The 22,265-nt window shown below is 37.3% G+C and overlaps 1 protein-coding gene and 1 pseudogene across 2 annotated transcripts in view; both read left to right on the forward strand.

Annotated features, from left to right (window-relative positions):
* The window catches only part of LOC306649241 (phospholipid-transporting ATPase ABCA3-like), a 180,787-nt gene that overhangs the window by 13,844 nt on the left and 144,678 nt on the right, over nt 1-22,265 (forward strand). The window contains exons 5-7 of the mRNA XM_079120034.1: nt 14,791-14,932; nt 17,241-17,500; nt 20,783-20,900. Of these exons, the coding sequence (XP_078976160.1) occupies nt 14,791-14,932; nt 17,241-17,500; nt 20,783-20,900 (520 nt within the window). The remainder of the gene's footprint in view (nt 1-14,790; nt 14,933-17,240; nt 17,501-20,782; nt 20,901-22,265) is intronic.
* Nucleotides 213-5,198, forward strand: LOC306649494 (speckle-type POZ protein-like; annotated as a pseudogene). The gene is made up of 3 exons: nt 213-327; nt 3,071-3,100; nt 4,505-5,198. The product of its transcript is annotated as a speckle-type POZ protein-like (transcript).

A 22,265-nucleotide genomic window follows, 5' to 3' on the forward strand; every position in this document is an offset into this window, starting at 1 on the left:
TGATTTCTTAATGAAGCACTTCTACTTCTGCAAAGGGTGGTAAAACAAATAAGCTTCAAAGCAGATGCTTCTTTATTAGCAGACAGACCACCAAGAATGGAAAATTCTCTTTCTTTGAAAGATGGAATTTAATTACTTTCATAAGACTCCCGTGAATAAGGCTTAGCCACATTGATTCAGCATTAGGATTGTGGAAAATCTGATTACAGGCCATGGGAAGGAAAAAGCAGGATAATGCTTTGAACTTGGTGTCCCTTTACAGATTTTATAGATATCCTATTCTAATGGAGATAGAAATTGCTGTGATCAGCATGACCAAACTCTCGGGTCTGGCAAGGATCAAAGGGGGATTGAAAAATAATAATTCACAGAGACAGATTTTGAAGATGAAGCTGGGATCAGGTGGAGCTCTGCTTCCTGATGGAGATGCAGATCTAAAGAGTTACACCAGCAATCCTTATTTATATACGTTTCATTATCAGGTTAAAGACTATGCAGCATTATTCTTTGTATTCAGGAAAGTTACAGAAACTAGGACATCTATGTAGCTTTTCTGTAATTGCAATCCACAGTTGCTAAGTGCGGTTAGGGGCTTTGTGTAGCTCTCAAAGCCCATTGTTTAAAGTTACTGTAAGGCAGGCAGGAACCGGAGAAATGGAGCTGGTGAAACATTGTGGTTGTCTAGCATACTAGTTCTTTCCTTCCCGGGAGGTGCGTGCCTGAGGTCGCCCTCAGAGCTGATAGGACTCTTGCACAGAGCCTCCACATGCAGGGCATTGCCACAGCAGCTGAGCATCCTGTGCCCTCAAGCAGAAACATTTCCAGGTACCATGCATGCCACAGCTATGAGGTCATCAGAGACCCCCAATCACAGTCACTGCTCTCCCATCCTCTGTCACTGCTCTCCACAAGAAATAAGCAGTCAATCTAGAAATCAAATCAAATCCTTTTATTTATGATTCAGATACTTATTAATAGAAGGCAAGATTAAAGAAGACCACTAATAGGACAGCAAATTATCTTTCTGCCTCCTCCCTTACCAAGTTAAAATTATCCATATACTGATGTGGATTTAAGAATATATATAATTCTCAGTATATCCATTGACTCAGAGTGTCTCCATACCATTTTAAATTTCATTCTCACTACTGATAGGCTGGTTTTTTCCTCCAAATATTTGTGCTATATTTCTGACACTAAAATTCCTCAAATTTCTTTTTATTTTAAATTTATTTTATTGTAAACAAATGGGATACATATTGTTTCTGTTTGTACATGGAGTAACAGTATACCATTTGCATATTCATAAATTTACATAGAGTAATGATGTTTGATTCATTCCGTTATTTTTCCTTCCCCCCACCCCTCCCACCTCTCTTTCCCTCTATATAGTCCCTCCTTCCTCCATTCTTGTCCCCCTCCCACCCCCCATTAAGTGTCATCATCTGCTTATCAGTGAGATCATTCCTCTTTTGGATTTTTGAGATTGGCTTATCTCACTTAACATGATATTCTCCAATTTCATCCATTTGCCTGCAAATGCCATAATTTTATTATTCTTTATAGCTGAGTAATATTCCATTGTATATATATACCACAGTTTCTTTATCCATTCATCAATTGAAGGGCATCTAGGTTGGTTCCATAGTCTGGCTATTATGAATTGAGCCGCTGTGAACATTGATGTGGCTGTATCTCTGTAGTGTGCTGATTTTAAGTCCTTTGGGTATAGGCCGAGGAGTGGGATAGCTGAGTCAAATGGTGGTTCCATTCCAAGTTTTCTAAGGAATCTCCACACTGCTTTCCAAAGTGGCTGCACTAATTTGCAGTCCCACCAGCAATGTATGTATGTATTTCTTATTCAGGTTCTTGGACTGTTTTGATGGTTTTCCAAATAAATATTATTATCTCTATTTATGCCTTCATGTATAGCATAGGCTTTCTAATTTCTGTCAGTTTTCTCCTACTTTAACTGACTTTCTTAATAGGATCTCTTCTTTATCTATAAGAATGCCACAATGATCCATCTCAACCTGAGATATGGTCTTTTACTTATTAAAAGACTATTGGTTCCCATTGCTATAGGCTCATGTCCAGAGTATTTTGTGTAAGATTTATGGCTATCAGTGTACTGGTGCCTGGCTATCTCTCCATTTCTTCAACTCCTTACTTTATGTTCCGATAATACTTAACTGCTAGAAGTTACTTGCCTGACCCATGCTATTTTTTGCTTCTAGGACTTTGGTCACATTATTTTCTATCTTATAGGACAATTCTTGTGTACTCTCATTCAGACTTTTATCCCCATACTTATACCTACCTTCTCTCTCCTTTCGTAATAAAATCTGTACATATTTCTATTAGTCAAAACTGATATGGGAACACAGATATTACTGTGGGTATTTCAAAAGACAAATTTTAATATAAGGAAATAACATTCACCGTCTAGATTTTAGTCACTCTTGACCTACTCTATAGAGGGTTTAGCTTGTTTGCCTAGTCGGGTGAACCATATCCTCTTGAGTCCCTAGTTGTCAGGTCATGGTCATTGCAAATGCACGTTCATTATTATCTGTGGAAAAGCAAGTACCTGGAGTGAAACCTCTATTTTGGACATACAGAGCTCTTTCCACATTAATTGTGTAATATCAACTCTCGCTCTTCATGTTAATCATGGTTAATTTCTCACTCTTATATGATAAGCCTTTTATTTGTTGGTGGAATGCCATGATTAGACCAGTATGACCAAGTCTCAATAGAAAAACTGCTACTTTCCCTATTGAGACTATTACCCCTGCTCCAGGAAACAAGGCCTTGAATTTAGCAGAACTTAAAATTATAAGGATGGGAAATGTAATTTCTACACATAGCTCTCTCTTTATAGGGAGCTATAAAGAAGGGCAGATTCTACTTCTAAGCCTTTATTCCCATATCCTTATATTCTAGCTGTAGAGGACAGAGTCATGTATGGGCTAAATACAGTAAAATAAGACTGAAGATTAACAGTGGGTTGTCCCTAAGATGATTCCTTTGATGAAATTTAATAGGCCATTTTATTTTCTTCTCTCAGGCCTGCCACTTCTGAGTGATATGGAAAAAGGTAAGAATAGCAGATCCACAGATGGGTCAGGTTCCCGTTGTTGTACCTCCTTTACACATAAAACAGACCCTCCCCCCCCCCACTTGTGTGCCTACTCACTGCACACCTGCTTCTTTTTTATAATATTTAAAAAGTAGAAATGTGTCCTTCAACTGTGGTACCATGGGAAATTAATCAGAAATAATCAATTAATATATACAACTATTTAGGTATATCTCTAGTGAATTATGCTGAATAAAAAGAAGGGCAGTGCCCAAAGATTAATACTTAGGATTCCATTTAGATATTTAAATGACAAAAATTTTAGAAATGAAGAACATACTCTTGATTGTCAGGAGAATAGGTATCAGAAGAAAGAGATGCTAGAACTGTTTAGTATCTTGACTGTGGCCACAGATGCACAGAATTACACATTTGATAATACTGTACACGACTTAATACACACATTTAACACAAGTATGAGTAAAACCAGGGGACTGTGAATAACATTGGTGAATTGTGTCAATATCATTACCCTGGTTGTTATATGCTGTAGTTTCATAAAATGTTGCATTTTCTGGGGAAATGGTCAAGGCTTACCCAGGATCTATTTATCATTTATTCCAAAAATATATAATCGTCTTAATGAAATTTTGATTTTTAAAAATTTTACTTTAGGCCCTTGTGGGCTGGGCTAGGGCTGGAGTCATAACTAGGAAACCAGAGCAGGACAAGATTGGGCAGGGTGTCGGGCGGGAGTGGAGGAGGTGGCTGCCCCTGGCAGCTGATTTGTTTATCCTGGAGAAAGTTGAGGAGCTTCAGATTCAGAAGAAGGCATACCCGGGAGGAGGGACACAGCTTAGCAGAGGTGGTACCCCCCATCTCTTACCCCCACTGCAGTCACAGCCTGGCTCCCTGGGCCAGCTCATTTGCTGCAGGAACTGCTCACCACCGCCCCACAGCATGTCTGAGTAAAGTACTTGGCTCTGTGGTTTACTGCATAAATCCTAGAAGACTGCACTAAGGTGGCAATCAGTGTCTTGGGAATCCAGCCCAACTCTGCCAGGAGATATGTCTACTGGTCTTATAGCAGAAAGCTAGTGTTAGAGGTTAAAATAGTAAAGTATTCCTACATGTGGACCATTTATAGAGTGGAAATGGATGAAGTGTTAAAAAGGTCAACATTTTCCTCTGGCCCAAGTGACAAATGAAATATCAGCTACCCCAAAAGTGAAATTCAAGCACAATTCAAATTTTCCCTTCTGAATGCTAATTGGGAAGAAACAAAAGAAATGGTCAGAGCCAAAAAACCTATCCATTTATGCAAGGGAAGGACTGGGGATTCAGAAACTTCATTAGAAAGATTTTTTGCTTGATGAAGCTAATGGTCTTTTACCAGATGACAGGCTTACATTATTTTGTGAGCATCTCCAGCACTGCTTGCAGAAGAGGAGGAAGCATTGTACTCCCCACCTAAAGAACTGCCTCCTCCCCCTCCCTGCAAGTGGTGCTATAGACAGGTGAGTGAAATCCAAGATTCAATAAAAGTATCAGGATGTACGAATACAAATACTTTGAAGGTGCTTGAATGTCAACTAGCAGAAAATTTAGGTAATCTCTGGGAAAACACAAGATTTACAGATTGCCTTTTTTTGTGTGTGAGAGGACAAGAATTTAAAGCTTGTAAATCTGTGCTTGCAGCTTGATCCCCAGTTTTTAATGCAGTGTTTGAAAGTGAAATGAAAGAAAGCAAAAAGAATGGAGTAGAAATTAATGATTTAGACCCTGAGGTTTGTAAAGAAATGAGATTCATTCCCACAGGGAAAAGCACCAAATCTTGATAAAATGACAACTTGTTGGGAGCTACAGACAAATGTGCGTTGGAATGGCTGAAGGTCATGTGTAAAGAAGCTTTGTGTAGTAATCTCTCAGTAGAAAATATTGCCAATAACCTTGTCCTTGCAGATTTGCACAGTGCAGAACATTTGAAAGCACAACCATAGACTTTATTAATAGGTGCATTGTATTTCAACAACTTGAGTGTAAAGATGGGAAAAACTGGAACAGAAACCAAGCAACCTACATAATGGAAACATCTTTTAGTCTCACCCTCACTTAGCAGAAGCCTTCTGAAGTGTTTGCAGTTTGCCATTCCACGTAAACAGCTAAAGCAGTCCTGAAATCTTCCATGAGCAGTAGAAAAAAATGGAATTGACTTTTATTCCTCCAGGTCCAGCATTCTAATACACAAACCATAAGCAAGAATTGTTTCTTTTTTCTTATCCATGGAACAAAAACTGAAAAAACATATTGTTGCTTTTCAGGTAGATAATTTATGATTTATACTTCAGCTTTAAGTTAGACGGATTACTTCACTTCAAGGCCTTAAATTATCTTCAATGACTTATCTTGTTCATATGATAACTTTAATTTTTTTTATTTTAACCAAGGCTATGTAGGATTGTGCTAGCTCCATAACGCAGTAATATTGATAACTGAATATGTTATGTTTCAAAAGGATATTCATTATTTAGGGGATAAAGAGATGAATTTTTTTATTTATTTTTTATTGTAAACAAATGGGATACATGTTGTTTCTCTGTTTGTACATGGCATAAAGGCATACCATTTGTATAATCATAAATTTACATAATGTTGTTTGATTCATTCTGTTATTTTTTCCCTTCCCCCCACCCCTCCCACCCCTCTTTTCCCTCTATACAGTGCTTCCTTCCTCCATACTTGCCCCCCTCCCTAACCCTAACTCTAACCCTAACACTAACCCTTCTCTCCCCCCATTATGAGTCATCATCCACTTATTAGCGATATCATTCGTCCTTTGGCTTTTTGAGATTGGCTTATCTCACTTAGCATGATATTCTCCAATTTCATCCATTTGCCTGCAAATGCCATAATTTTATCACTCTTTATGGCTGAGTAATATTCCACTGTATATATATATACCACATTTTCTTTATCCATTCATCAATTGAAGGACATCTAGGTTGGTTCCACAGTCTGGCTATTGTGAATTGAGGAGCTATGAACATTGATGTGGCTGTATCTCTGTAGTATGCTGATTTTAAGTCATTTGGGTATAGGACTGTGAGTGGGATAGCTGGTTCAAATGGTGGTTCCATTCCAAGTTTTCTAAGGAATCTCCACACTGCTTTCCAGAGTGGCTGCACTAATTTGCAGCCCCACCAGCAATGTATGAGTGTACCTTTCTCCCCACATCCTCGCCAACACCTGTTGTTGCTTGTATTCTTGATAATCGCCATTCTAATTGGGGTGAGATGGAATCTTAGGGTGGTTTTGATTTGCATTTCTCTTATTACTAAAGATGTTGAACATTTTTCCATATGTTTGTTGATTGCTTGTAGATCATCTTCTGTGAAGTGTCTATTCATTTCCTTAGCCCATTTGTCGACTGGATTATTTGTATTCTTGGAGTAGAGTTTTTTGAGTTCTTTATAGATTCTGGAGATTAGTGCTCTATCTGAAGTATGATTGGCAAAGATATTCTCCCACTCTGTAGGCTCTTTCTTCGCATTGCTGATAGTTTCCTTTGCTGAGAGAAAACTTTTTAGTTTGAATCTATCCCAGTTATTGATTCTTGCTTTTATTTCTTGTGCTATGGGAGACCTGTTAAGGAAGTCTGGTCCTAAGCCGACATGTTGAAGATCTGGACCTACTTTTTCTTCTATAATCTGCAGGGTCTCTGGTCTGATTCTGAGGTCCTTAATCCATTTTGAGTTTAGTTTCGTGCACGGTGAGAGATAGGGGTTTAGTTTCATTCTGTTGCATATGGATTTCCAATTCTCCCAGCACCATTTGTTGAAGAGGCTATCTTTTCTCCATTGCATATTTTTGGCCCCTTTATCTAGTATGAGAAAATTGTATTTATTTGGGTTTGCGTCCGTGTGCTCTATTCTGTACCATTGATCTACCTGTCTATTTTGGTACCAATACCATGCCGTTTTTGTTACTATTGCTTTGTAGTAGAGTTGAAGATCTGGTATTGCGATACCCCGTTTCACTCTTCCTGCTAAGGATTGCTTTAGCTATTCTGGGTTTCTTATTCTTCCAGATGAATTTCATGATTGCTTGCTCTATTTCTGTAAGGTACGTCATTGGGATTTTAATTGGAATTGCAATGACTTTGTATAGCACTTTAGGTAGTATGGCCATTTTGACAACATTAATTCTTCCTATCCAAGAACATGGAAGATCTTTCCATCTTCTAAGGTGTTCTTTAATTTCTTTCTTTAGTGTTCTGTAGTTCTCATTGTAGAGGTCTTTCACCTCTTTTGTGAGATTGATTCCCAAGTATTTTATTTTTTTCGAGGCTATTGTGAATGGGGTAGTTTTCCTAATTTCTCTTTCTGAAGATTCATCACTTATGTATAAAAATGCGTTGGATTTATGAGCATTGATCTTGTAACCTGCTATTTTACTGAATTCACTTATGAGTTCTAAGAGTTTTCTGGTGGAATTTCCAGGTTCCTCTAAATGTATAATCATGTCATCAGCGAACAGGGATAGTTTGAGTTCTTCTTTTCCAATTTGTATCCCTTTAATTTCTTTGGTTTGTCTAATTGCTCTGGCTAGAGTCTCAAGAACGATGTTGAATAGAAGTGGTGAAAGAGGGCATCCCTGCCTTGTTCTAGTTTTTAGGGGGAATGCTTTCAGTTTTTCACCATTTAGAATGATATTAGCTATGGCCTTAGCATAAATGGCCTTTACAATGTTAAGGAATGTTCCCACTATCCCTATTTTTTCTAGTGTTTTGAGCATGAAGGGGTGCTGTATTTTATCAAATGCTTTTTCTGCATCTATTGAAATAATCATGTGATTCTTGACTTTAAGTCTATTGATATGGTGAATGACATTTATTGATTTCCTGATGTTGAACCAACCTCGCATCCCTGGGATGAAACCCACTTGATCATGGTGCACTGTCTTTTTAATATGTTTTTTTATGTGATTTGCTAAAATTTTGTTATATCTTGCTGATTTATGCTTTCCTTAAGCAGTATGAAATGACCTTGAAATGACCTTCTTTATCCCTTCTGACTCACTTTGGCTTGAAGTCCACATTATCTGAAATGAGGATGGATACTCCAGCTTTTTTGCTGAGTCCATGTGCATGGTATGTTTTTCCCCATCCTTTCACTTTTAGTCTATGGGTATCTTTTTCTATGAGGTGAGTCTCTTGTAGGCAACATATTGTTGGATTTTTCTTTTTAATCCAATCTGCCAGTCTGTGTCTTTTGATTGATGAATTCAGGCCATTAACATTCAGGGTTATTATTGAGATATGATTTGGTTTCCCGGTCATTTGGTTCATTTTTTAAATTTTATTTATTTATTTATTTGACACAACTTGGTTCCTCCTTTATTTGACAATTCCTTTAGGATAATTCCTCCCTTTGCTGATTTGCTTCTTTGTTTTTTATCTCTTCCTCATGGAATATTTTGCTGAGAATGTTCTGTAATGCTGGCTTTCTTTTTGTAAATTCTTTTAGCTTTTGTTTATCATGGAAGGATTTTATTTCATCGTCAAATTTGAAGGTAAGTTTTGCTGGGTAAGAAACTTGGTTGGCATCCGTTTTCTTTCAGGGCTTGGTAAATGTTGTTCCAGGCCCTTCTAGCTTTTAGGGTCTGGATTGAAAAATCTGCTGATATCCGTATTGGTTTCCCCCTGAATGTAATTTGGTTCTTTTCTCTCACAGCCTTTAAAATTCTGTCCTTATTTTGTATGTTAGGTATTTTCATTACAATGTGCCTTGGTGTGTGTCTGTTGTAATTTTGTGTATTTGGAGTCCTATAAGCCTCTTAAACTTGATTTTCCATTTCATTCTTCAGATTTGGGAAATTTTCTGATATTATTTCATTAAATAGATTGTTCATTCCTTTGGTTTGTTTCTCTAAGCCTTCCTCAATCCCAATAATTCTTAAATTTGGCCTTTTCATGATATCCCATAGTTCTTAGAGATTCTGTTCATGATTTCTTACAATCTTCTCTGTTTGGTCAACTTTGTTTTCAAGGTTAAATAATTTTGTCTTCAATATCTGAGGTTCGGTCTTCCAGGTGTTGTATCCTATTGGTTGAGATTTCTATGGAGTTCTTAATTTGTTTTATTGTTTCCTTCAAGAATTTCTGTTTGTTTTTTTTTCAATATCTCTAACTCTTTATTGAAATGATCTTTTGCTTCCTGCATTTGCTCTTTTAACTGTCGATTAGTGCGATCATTCAATGCCTGCATTTGCTCTTTCATCTCATCGTTTGCTTCCCTGATCATTTTAATTATGTACATTCTGAACTCCCTTTCTGTCATTTCTTCTGCCATGCTGTCATTGGGTTTTATTGATGTAACATCTAGATTTGTTTGGAACATTTTCTTCCCTTTTTTTCTCATACTGTTCAGGTATCACTGGACTGCTGAGATATTGCAGATTTCCTCTATTGACTTACAATGTCCCTGAAGAGTTCTATATATCCCCTCTTAGCCTTCAGTAGCCTGAAGTCTTGGAGGAACTTGATAGTGCGGTGCTCCACGAGGAAGCTGCCTCTCTAGGAGTGGTGGCCTTCAGGTGGGGTATAATCCCTGCTAGTGGGCAGAGGTGCCTCCACTTGTTAACCAATGGTCATCCAAAGGGGAACTAGGCTGCCGGCTGAGGCAAGGCCTGTTTGGGCCTGTGTCTCTGGTTTTACCGTCCTTGTGGGGAAACCTCCCCTGGCAGGGAAGACTCACCCGGTGGGGAGGTCTCACTGGTCAGTTCCCCTCCTAGAGGTACCCCTCAATTTACAGCTACCGCCTGGGCTGGGCTGCCTTCCTCTGCAAAGTTCCTAGGTGCCCGGCCCTACCTCCTGGGCCTGGGAGCCTCACCCTTCACAGATGAATCTCCTTAGGCTGCCCCTCCTCAGAGAATCTGCCCGCAGTCCTGGAACCTTCGCTCCGCCCCTAAGCCTGTCTGTGTGTGGCTTTTCCACCAAGAAGCCTCCTAGGTCCTGGACTCTGCTCTGCACTTAATCGCCTGGCTATGTGGCACCTCCTCTGAGCAGCCACCTGGGGCCCCGTATAATCGCTCTGAGACCCGCCGCACGCCTCTTCCTCCAGACAGCCGCCTGGTGTTCCGGTGCGGTCACTAGGAGTCCAAGCAACTCACTGCATGTCTCCTCCTCCCACCAACCGCCCGTAGCCCTGGGCAATCACTCTGAGTCGAAGTGACCCGCCCCGTTCCTCCTCCTCCTCCAGGTAACCCCCCGGGTGTTCAGGAGTGGTCCACGTGACCCACTGCACACCTCCTCTGGGCAGCTGCCTGGAGCTCTGGTGCGGCCACTCGAGACCAAGCGACCCACTGCGCTCCTCCTCCAGGCAGCCCCCCTGTGTTCAGGAGGGGTTGCTTTAAGTCCAAACAACTCACCAATCGTCTCCTCCTCTGAGCAGCCGCCTGGAGCTCCAATGCAGTCACTGTGAGTCCATACGACCCACCGCGCTTCTCCTCCTCCTCCTCCTCCTCCTCCGGGCAGGCCCCGGTGTTCAGAAGTGGTCTGAGTCCAAACAGCTCGCCACGCAGCCCCTCCTCTGGCAACCGCCTGTAGCTCTGGTATAGCCACTCCGAATCCAAGCGGCCACGCTCCTCCTCCTCCTACTCCTCAGGGCAGGCCCCGGTGTTCAGAAGTGGTCTGAGTCCAAACAGCTCGCTGCGCCGCTCCTCCTCTGGCAACCGCCTGTAGCTCTGGTATAGTCACTCCGAATCCAAGCGGCTGCACTCCTCCTCCTCCTCCTCAGGGCAGGCCCCGGTGTTCTGAGTCCACACAGCTCTCCTCACCGCTCCTCCCCTGGGAAGCCACCGGAGCCCCAGTAGTTGCTCCGAGTCCCAGAGCTGTGCTGAGTGGCCTCCTCTACGACGCTCCCAGTTGTCCGAGTTCACTGCTCCAGCGGGGGGAGGGGTGTCTCACTGGCAGCTCTACTTCACAAAGTTCCCTGCACTCCGGGACCACTGCCCCATCTGGGACGCCTCCCCAATGGGAGAGAGTCACCCGGCTGCTTTGAGTTGGTCCCAAGTCTCTCAATATCTCCTCTTTTGAATCCTGAGTCCTGGAGCAACATGAAATGCAGCCACCCTCTAGGCCGCCATCTTGAAAACCTCCAAGAGATGAATTTTATAGGGTTTGTCCTATGCTTTTTCAAAGTTTAAAACTAGGTTCTCCTTAAAAGCACTTCTATTGGAGATTACCAGTAATGTCTTCAGTTTAAGTTCTATAAATATAGGAGAACCTGCTTACCTTCAGGGTAAGTATGGCAATACATTGCTTCAATTCTAATTTTTCATTTTGGGAGCAAATATGCAATGAGTTGGCCCATATTTTTAGTAAAATTTGTTTGTCTTTTAGCTTTCCAAGAAACTGTGGGTTTATCCAACTTTATAATGATTGAGAACTAATTGAGATTAAGATTTCAATAAGCAGAAAGTATATTTTGTGCTGAAGTAATTTTTCTTAATTTATAATGACCTACATATATGAAGAATTCTGTACATGGTACAAGTAAACATGACCAAGCTGGGCGCAGTGGCACACTCCTGTAATCCCAGTGGCTCAGGAGGCTGAGGCAGGGGGATTGAGAGATAAAGCCAGCCTCAGCAGAAGTGAGGCACTAAGCAACTCAGTGAGACCCTGTCTCTGAATAAAATACAAAATAGGGCTTGGGATGTGGCTCAGTGGTTGAGTGCCCCTGGGTTCAATCCCTGGTACCTTCCCACCCAAAAAAGTAAGTTTGACCAAGTGTAAATTTAATGAGTGGCCAATTAAGGAAGATAAACATGCACTTTTATTGTGTAACTTTTGTATGTTGTATTTGTATGTTGTATTTGTATTTTGTATGTTGTTTTGTATTTTTTTTTTTTTTGCTTCATGGGGATTAATAAGGTATAATTGTGTTTTAAGGCAACTGATGTTTGTGATATTAATTAGAAAAAGAAAGATATCCACTATAAATAAATTGGTTTGGATTTCAGATACTCACTATTGAATTTATCCTTGTTTTATCATACTTTAGAAAAGGCAAGTGAAAAATAAACGAATACTGGACAGTCTACTAAAGATGTACACTTCAGGAAATGAACTTAGGAGATATAATATTTGAATAAATTATTTATAAAGCATATATCTGATAATGTGCTGATGTCCAAGATATTTTTAAAAGTCCTGTAGCTCAATAAGGAGGAGACATTCCAATTTTGATAATGAGACAGTTCTCCAGGGGACATGCCTGAATGACCAATAAAGATGAAAAATAAACAATGTGGAGCCTTTGGAACTCTTATACTATGAAATATTGCTCTGTAACAAAAAGGAATTAATGACTGAAAAAAGTAATTACACAACTGAATCTCAAAACTATCACATTGAATAAAAGCCTTATACAAAAGAGAATAATACTGTGTAGTTCTACTTATGTGAACTACCATAGTAGGTGAAATAAACATGGTGAGGGTTATTATAGGGATTCACTGGGCCAAAGGCATGAGTGAACTTTCAGGAATGAAGGGACTGTATCTTGCTAGTGTTTTGAGTTACAATAAGTGTGCATTGTCATTTGTCAAAACTCACTAAGTATACAGTTAAGATTTGTGCATTTCTTAGAACATGAATTCACTTCAAATAGCAGTGAACAAATATTTGATTATATATGCATATATATAGTGTGTGCATATATATGCTATATATACTGCCCATTTTTTTCAAATTTCTTTTTTTCTGAACCCATGCTTCTGTACTCTGCCCTTTGATATATCAGTTGCATTTCTGCTTTTCCAGACAGTTCTATGTGACATTCTGTAATCTAGAAACAGATTGTAAGACTTGGAGAGAAAGGACTTTCTTGTTGACTTTCTGTCTGTTTTTAATTCTTCTGAAAGTCTTCTCAACATCATTTCTTCATTTTATCAGTAGCAGTTTTTCCCATAGTAGAAACCAAATATGTTTTGTAGATTGACCTCAGTTTTCAAACTCAGCTTTATTACAGCCTCTCAAATACTAGCACTAGGCAACTTGAGCTCATTCTAAGGGATCTAAGTCCCAGTCTTAAAGGATCCCTCCTTCAGTCTAAGAGAGACAGCGCCCTACATGACTTCTTTCACCTCTTCATAGATCTAGGTGTTAACCCCACAGAGGTTATAATTTATATAAGGTCTGAGTTTATAATATTTAATAATTTCAACATATTGCTTTTGTTCCCTTAGTCATAGGTCTGACAGTTACTTTCCTGTTTTTGCTACCTCAAAATTCTTGTACCTTCAGTTACTGGGTATGGTTCATTTTCTGGCTGTATGTTGAATAGATCATAGTACCTTATTGTGTAGTGGTACCATAGTTTCAGCAGTCTCCTTTGCATAAGCAGTTGATTCTAATATATTCACACCATATATAACAATACAAGACACTTAGGCAGATGTTTTCTTCATATTATTTGAGGTCTGCATCCAAGTCTGTTCCTGTAAATGGGATTGCTGAATCAATCAGTAAATGCATGCTATGGTTTGAATGTTTTTTGCCTCCAAAACTCATGTTGAAATCTATTGCCATTGTAACAATATTAAGGGAGTACCTTTAAAAGGTATTAGGACAACAGGAATCTACCCGTGTGTGAAATAATGGTGTTGTGAAAGGGAGAGTTTGGCCCTCCTCCGCTTCTTTTTTACTGTGCCCTTCACCTTACACCTTGTGAGGAAAAAGTATTCCTTTCCTCCAAAGGATTCAGTGTTCAAGGCACCATCCTGGAATCAGAATCATCAAGCATGCTTGTCCATTAACATTGGAATTCCAAGCCTCTCTAACTACAAAAAATAAACTTTATTATGATTTAATCTGAAATTCTAGTTTGACAACTTAAAATGGACTAAGACAGTGCATGTTAGACATTGCCTGATTCTGTGTTGGAGTTGTGCCATTTTCATTCCACATGAATTTGAAAAAAAACAACACTCGTTTGTGGGCTGGGGTTGTAGCTCAGGGGTAGAGTGCTTACTTATATGAATCCCTGGGTTCGAACCTCAGCACCACATAAAGGTGAATAAATAAAATATTTGTGTACATCTACAACTAAAAAAAAAATGAAAAAAAATGCTTGTTTGCAACTTTGTAAGCAAATGTGTTGCAAAACAAAATTTTGATTTTAATAATATGATAGGTAAAAAGGATATCAGATATCTAGTTTTAATTTACATTTATTTCACTGTATGACATTAAGAATCTTTTAAATCCTTAGTACCACATATAAATAAATAAAATAAAAAGATCCATTGTCAACTAAATATATATTTTTTAAAAAGTTTAAAAAAAAGAATCCTTTAACGACCACATCATATACAACCACAAGACTGGGATCCTAATTAGAATAAGATGTACTTCATGTTTATTTAAATATGTCAAAATATACCCTGCATAACTAAAATGAACAAATAAAAAAGAATCTTTTAATTATTTATGGGTCATATGTTTATCTTGTTTTGTGCATTATCTGTGTTTTGAATTCAAATGTAGACCTCATGGTTTTTTCCAGGAATTCACAACCATTTTGTCCTCACTTGAGGCTCATACCTCCAATTGCATGGTTTTTCATTTGGCCTTAACTTTATTTCTAATATTTGTTTGTTTTGTTTGATTTTAAATATAACTCATTTCCTATTGCTACTTCTAGGTAAAATATCATCTGCGTTTTATTAGAGTGCAGAGGACCGTCTGGTGGCCAGACAAAATAGGCTGGCAAACAACTCTTCTTTTTCCTAATCATCCTTCTTCAGGCCCCAGGAACCCAGAGCTTAGTGATGGAGGAAGTCCTGGTAAGCAGATCCTTAAGCATACTTATTTCCACAGTTGTATACTAGTATGTCACATGCACACATACTTTCTTATATTTAAATATTTATATTTAACAGATTTTTTCATAGCTATATTAAGTGCATAGAGGAGGCATATTAGAATGAGTCTAGGAGCTCCTTTGGCATAATTGGTTAGCGCACTATACTTACAAGGTATGAGTATAGAAGGTGAACAAGTCATTAGAGGCCTATTGTGCTAAGTTAAGAATATGAAATTTCTCTTGGAAGTTATGAGATACAGAGGTATAGCCATATTTGGCATGAATAGGAACAATAATATATATGGTAATGGTGCATCTCTATAGTTGATGGCACACATAGTTTAGATATTTGGATTTGGTTTGTACATAAACATGATATTTTAGCTCCATATTATTGCTAAAAAATTATTTAATTGAGAAAGATATTTCAGAGAATGAATTTTTTTTTCTCTCAAACTTTTATATAAAGTCACTTTTGGATTTTTGGTTGTTGTATTACTTGAGAACAGACTGTACCCTTAGTTTGCATTAATATCACACTAATTTGGTGGAGGGAATGTTAGAGAGGATGGAAGACTGAGATAACATTTAAATTAAAGAGGAGTAAGAAAAGACAAGGGTACAAAGATTAAGAGTTTCATGTGTATTCTGGAAATATCGTTGATTGCACACATCAAAGTGTCTTTTTCCAATTTCCAATTTTTACTGATACTTTACTTTATTGAAAAGAAAGATTTTAATTTTTTTTGCATTCTTGCTATTTTGTGGTCTCTGATTCTGGAGTTTCATTTCATTTCTTTTTTTTTTTTTTTAACATCTCCAAGTCATAATCTCTCCAATACTTAATTAAATCTACATTCTAAACACTGACAACACCATGTGCTGGCAAGAATATGGAGCAACAGAAATTCACTCATTGCTGGGAGGAATATGAAATGATAAAGACACTTCTGGAGACTTTTTGGCTGTTTTTTACAGAACTGAACATATTCTTACAATCCAGCAATCATGTTCCATGGTATTTACCCAAAGGAAGTTAAAACTTATGTTCATATAAAAGCCTGCACATGGATATTTATAGTAACTTCATTAATTTCCCCAACTTAGAAGCAACTAAGATGTCCTTCAGTAAGTGAATGGATATAACAAACAGCTTGGGTGGATCCAGACCAATATTGTGGCCATTATTCAGAACTAAACAGTAATGAGCTATCAAGCCATAAAATGACTTGGAGGAAACTTAAAAATGCGTATTGCTAAGTGAAGAAAGTCAACCTATACACTGTATGATTCCAATTATATGATATTCTGGAAAAGGCTGAACTATGATGAAAATAAGATCAGTGGTTGCCGAGGGGTTGTGGGAACAGAACGGTTGAAGAAAGAGCACAAAGTATTTTTACAGTAGTGAAAAGACTCTGCATGATTCAGAAATAGTGGATACAAGCCATTATACACTTGTCCAAAACCCACAGACTGTACACACCAATGGATATGTTGGTGTCCATTCATCAGTTGTAACAAATGCATGCTGTAGTGAGGGATGTTGATGATGGGGGATGTGTGGGTATAGAGGTATATGGGAAATCTCTGTACCTTCTTTTCAATTGTGCTGTAAATGTAAAATTTCTCTTAAAAATGAAGTTTTTACCAAAAAAAAAACAAAAAACCTACTTTCTTTTTGTAAGTAGAAATTGCATTTAGAAAGCCTATTTTAATTTTGAGACAGTGTGAATCAGATTCAGGTGAAGAATTATCCCTTAATGTCAAATCTGTGATAGGTTCTCAGAGCAATTATGTCCAACTGGTCTTGATACAAGAGTCAAATTAGATGACACATGCCTATAATCCTAGCAGCTCAGGGGACTGAAGCAGGAGGATTGTGAGTTTAAAGCCAGCCTCAGCATCTTAGTGAGGTCCTAAGCAACTCAGTGAGACCCTGTCTCTAAATAAATTATAAAATAGGGCTTTGGGTTCTGGGGTTGTGGCTCAGTGGTACAGCGTTCACCTAATACATGTGAAGCATTGGATTCAATCCTCAGTACCACACAAAAACAAGTAAAATAAAGGTATTGTGTCCATCTACAGCTTAAAAAATTTTTTTCTTAAGAAGAGCTGGGGATGTGACTTAGTCGTTAAGCACCCCTGGGTTCAATCCCTGATTTAAAAAAACAAGTTAAACCAGGTTCTGTAGTTGACAATCTATGACTTGTTTGAACTGTCTTCGTATGTCTGAGCTAGCTGCTCCTGAGTCTGTTTTACTTGATAGCAGTTGTTTTATCATATAGGGTACATCAAAGAAGGATTCCTGGCTGTACAACATGCTCTGGATAAGGCCATAATGCTGTATCATGAGAGCAGTCTTGGAAAACGGCTATTTGATGGCATTACCATCTTTGTACAGAGATTTCCATACCCAGCTTTTCCTCATCATGGATTACTTTGGGTCGCCAGTCCTTTTCTCCCTTTGATGTTTATACTCACGTTTTCTCCAATTGTACTTTCCATCATGCAGTACATTGTGCAAGAAAAGGAAAACAGATTGAAGGTAATCCCCCTTACTTTCTGATAAAGTTTCTGTAAAAAAGTTTTTTAGACCCGTGGAGAACTTTTATTTAATGATTGTATTATTCAACATTGATGGGTGTTTGCTACATCCCAGCAGTAGCAAATCCAAAAGAGTGAGTATTGATGCTACTTACCAATTTTCCAAGCTGGAAATCTTCAGAGACCAATTATATATGAGGTAGTGCTAGCAAAGGAAGACCCCAGATCATGGAGGGAAACAAAAAAAAAATGTTACTAGAGGAACTTGGAAGTATCATCCCTGGAACAACAGTGAGCTTCAAATATGACCCAACTCCTGGTTAAACTAACATGAATTTTCAAACTGATGGTCTGTTGACCTCACTATTGCCCTGAACAATATGTCTGAGTTTCTGCAAAAAACTACCAGACACAAAAAAGCAAATCAATTGAATAAGACTCAGTTAAGACATAGATGTTGGAAATAGCAGATAAGGAATTTAAAATAAGCATGATTAGTATTCTAAAGACAGTGAAGTAAAAGGTAGAAGTGTTCAGAATCTTCTAAATCAACTTTAGTTTCTGAGATTCACTGTAAAGACTTCAGATTCTGTATATGGTTATACCCATAACCAGGATATATTGCAGTGGTTAGTAAAGATACATACCTGGATCATATAGGGAAAAGATACAATGTCTGGAGGAATCTACTTGCAGGCTTCCTCATGTGACTCTCCATGAGATCATATAGAGTGCACTATTGTCCCAGCATTGAAAATCCAGTCACCTGTTTGTGATGTTCAGAGAAGTCCATTATAGACTCAACACCTAAGTTTTCAAGTGGGAGCTGGTCATGTTGTCATCCTTTGCCTAGCATGTACCCAAATTCCAAACTTCAAGAAAGTAGATATACAGCATAAACCATATCCTTTGTACAACCAGTTTTGGCAAAAGTTTCATATTAATGTAGGGAATAATTTAGTAGTCAAGTTCCTGTGTACCAGCCAAGGGTCAGCCTTACAAACATACCGTTCTAATAACAGCAGTCTCAGGCCTTTTGTGGTAACTTTCCTGTGCAGTAAGTAACATGAAGGATTATGCAAATAAATTATAAGAAAGAATCAAGGGAATTGGCAGAAATAAAAAACACACAAATGGAAATGAAAAATGCCATTGACAGGTTCATTTGTAGATTTGACCCAGATGAAGAAAGAATTGAGGAATTAAATACAAGGCAGCTGAAATTACACAAATTGAAACCCTTTGATCTTAAAAAAAAAAAAAAAAAACCTCTTCTGTAGCAGGAAGCAAGTTGCTTGTTCTTGAGAACATTCCCATCACAAATTTAGAAGCAGGTATACTTGTCATTTCGATGTTTTTTGTTTCTAAACAAAGTACTTTGAAATCAGAAGCACTTCTTTTCATTCTCATATACTTCCGACTGATGCTCTTCATCACGTTAGTGATCAGAAATGAGGTGTAATTCCCTAACCCCTACCCACAAGAGCTAAGTGAGATCTTACTGTAAGTTGAAGGGAGTTCTGGCTTAACTCATGGATTGTGAAGAATGAACTGCTGCTGTTGAGTCTGATTGACTGTCAGTGGATTGTGGTGTGGTGTATCTGAAGGCTATTGAATGCAACTTAAAATGCTTAATAAACATCTTTACTCTTTTAGTATAAAAAATTGTACAAATTAAAATGCGGAAGAGGAAACAAAATGTAAAAATTCAAAAGAGGATATCCAAAAGATATAGGACAGTGTCAGTGGTATAACATGCATAATTGGAATCTCAAAAAGGAGATGAGAAAACAGCAAAAGAAATATTTAAAGAAATAATGGCAAAGAATTTTCCAAAATTAATGACATGTATCACACTACAAACCACAGAGAACACAAAGCAGAATATATAACACACACATGCATGTGTGCATTTTTATACTCAAATGTCACCAACCAAAAATCAACCAGAGGTGCGATAATTACATTATTTGTAGACACCTTTCTCTAATGTTTCTCAAAGTAGAGTATAATAGAAAAGAGATATTTATCTCAGTGCTTTAAAGTTTAATTTGAAATGTTTTTCATTTTGATCTAATACCAGGTATAGTGCTGAAAAAAGATCTCTGAACTCAGGAAGAATGTATTTTAATGCCTGTACTGCCCTTACTGCATGATTTTGATCTACACTCTTGATTTTTTTGTCATTCTTAAATTGGATACATTGTTAGACATTTGTGTAACATTTTATGGGAATTAGAAGAGGGTATGTAAAAACACTATGAATTGTAGAGTATGTAATACTTGGTATGTGTTGACTTTCCTACAGGAATACCAGCTTATAATTGGACTTAGAAACTGGATCATTTGGGCTGCTTATTTTTTCACATTCTTCCTTTTATATATTATTATTATATCTTTGATTTGTGTGTTATTCTTTACCAAGGCAAGTATCTGTTTGTTTAATAGAAAAATAATGAATCACATAATACTAAGTTTTCAGTGACTAAAATTTTTAAAAAGTAGAAAAAAACAGGTGAAATTATTTTAATAACTTTCAAACTCATTATTTACAAAATATTCTTTCAACATGTAACCGACTTAAAAATTAATGATGCATTTTATTTTTGTAGATTTTTTTCTGGTTTCTTTTTTGTTGGTGTCTATTTATCATTCAGAATGATGAGTTTCACTGTGGTACATTTATGCTTACATAAAAACATAAATTTGATCAGTTTCACTTCCTAATACCAAATGATATATTTTATATTATTTTTTATTATCTTTTCAAAATCCACCTTTTTATATTTATTGTACATCTCAATTTTGACATTTTTGTTAGAAATATTTTCTCTATATTTGACACTGCTTTTGTGTATTTAAATTCAAAATAATTATTAAAAATCTAAAAATTTTGTCCCTCACACTAGCTACATTTCAACTGCTTTACAGCTACATGTGGTTAATAGCTACTGTATTAGACAACTTAGTTCCAGCTGCTTGCAGCCTGTGAGTTGATTCCTCCTGTAAGAGGAAAGAGTAATCATGCTGTGATCTGATTGGTCTCAAGTTTGCAGGAAAATTAAATGTATTTTTTATTGATTCCACTATGGAAACTCAGATGCTTCCTAGTCTCTTAGCAAGCCTTACACTCTTCTACAAAAAATGAGATATTTAACTTCCTATCTCATTGAGTTTCAGAAATTGAGTGGGATGATTGGTTTCGTTAGCGTTTTTTTCCTCTTTTTTTGTGTTTGTGTGATACTAGTTATTGTATACCTCATCTGATGTATTTATTTTGTAGATTTCAGATGAGCCAGTCTTGCGCCATAGTGACTGTAGTTTCATCTTTGTCTTCTTTGTGTGTTATGCCATTGCTTCAATATTCTTTGGCTTTATGGTTAGCACATTGTTCAATAAAGGTAAATATGTGTCTTCTGTAACATAATTTTTGTTTTAATTTGCCAAAATATATTTGGAGTTTCTTCCAGCTACCTCATGTGTAGCTTTGGCTTACGTTTAACATAGAAAATGAGTTGAACATGAAATGATTTAACAGGTTGAAAGAGCATTGAAAATTAATATTTCCCAATGTATATATAAAGTTGTGTCAATTTGGAATTAAAAAATGCTCCCTGTAAAAGTTATTTTAAATCACTTTTGAAAAAGTAGAAGGATAGATGAATTTATTTAACAACTTCTTTGTACACTTAACACGTAACAAGACTCTGTATTGTATATATAAAGCCACATTGGTTCCTTTTGAAAACTCACATAAGAATAGTGTGTGTGGGCTGGGACTGTAGCTTAGTGGTAGAACACTTGCCTAGCATGTGTGAGGCACTGGGTTCAGACCTCAGCACCACATAAAAATAATGGACACAATACCCATCTACAACTTAAAAAAATTTTTTTTAAAAAGAATAGTATGTGTGAAAAATAGCCCCAGCTTGCCTACTTAAGACAGTTTTTTTTAGAAATATGTTCAAGTAACTTACAGGAAGGTAAGAAAAGAGAAACAGGAACTAAACCCAGAGGAATCAGAAAATATGTATATAAAGGCAGACTTAAGCTAATTTTTAGTAATTACCCTAAGTGTAAATCTTCCGAATATACCAGATACAAGATAGAAATCTGCTCAGTGAAGTCTTCTTATACCCAAGAATCTGGAAAACCTCAATAAAAAATGGAAAATTACACTCAACAGATAACAACACTGAGATGAAGCAGGTGCTGTGATTACCTGTTAAACCACGTTTTTTAATTAGAGCATGATAATTATACATAGTAATTAGTTTTCTTTTGATAAAATCATACATGCAAGGAATTTGATTTCAATCCCCAGTTCCCCTCCCATTTAACTCCCCTCCTCCCTCTCCTTATTCTTCCTCCTGTACTGAACTTCCTTTCTTCTATAAATACATAAAGGTGAAATTCCCTTTGAATATAGCATGATTTTGTTAAATTAATTCCATTTATCTTCCCCTTTCCCTTCTTTTCTGCCTCATACTCATTCTCCTCCTCTTCCTCCTCCACTGATCTTGCCTGTATCTTTATGAATCTGATCCCTTCCCCAGTCACCCTCTTTCCTTTGTTTTGCTCTAGCTTACACATAAGAGAAAAAACATTCAAATCTTGATTTTCTGAGCCTAGTAAATTTCACTTAGCATGATTTTCTCCATTTACCAGCAAATACAATTATTCCATTCTTCTTGACAGTTGAATACAACTCCATTATGTAAATATACCACATTTTCTTAATCTGATTCATCAATCAGCGGACATCT

The sequence above is a fragment of the Sciurus vulgaris genome (assembly GCF_902686455.1).
Source record: "Sciurus vulgaris genome assembly, chromosome: 18".
Taxonomy (NCBI): Eukaryota; Metazoa; Chordata; class Mammalia; order Rodentia; family Sciuridae; genus Sciurus; species Sciurus vulgaris.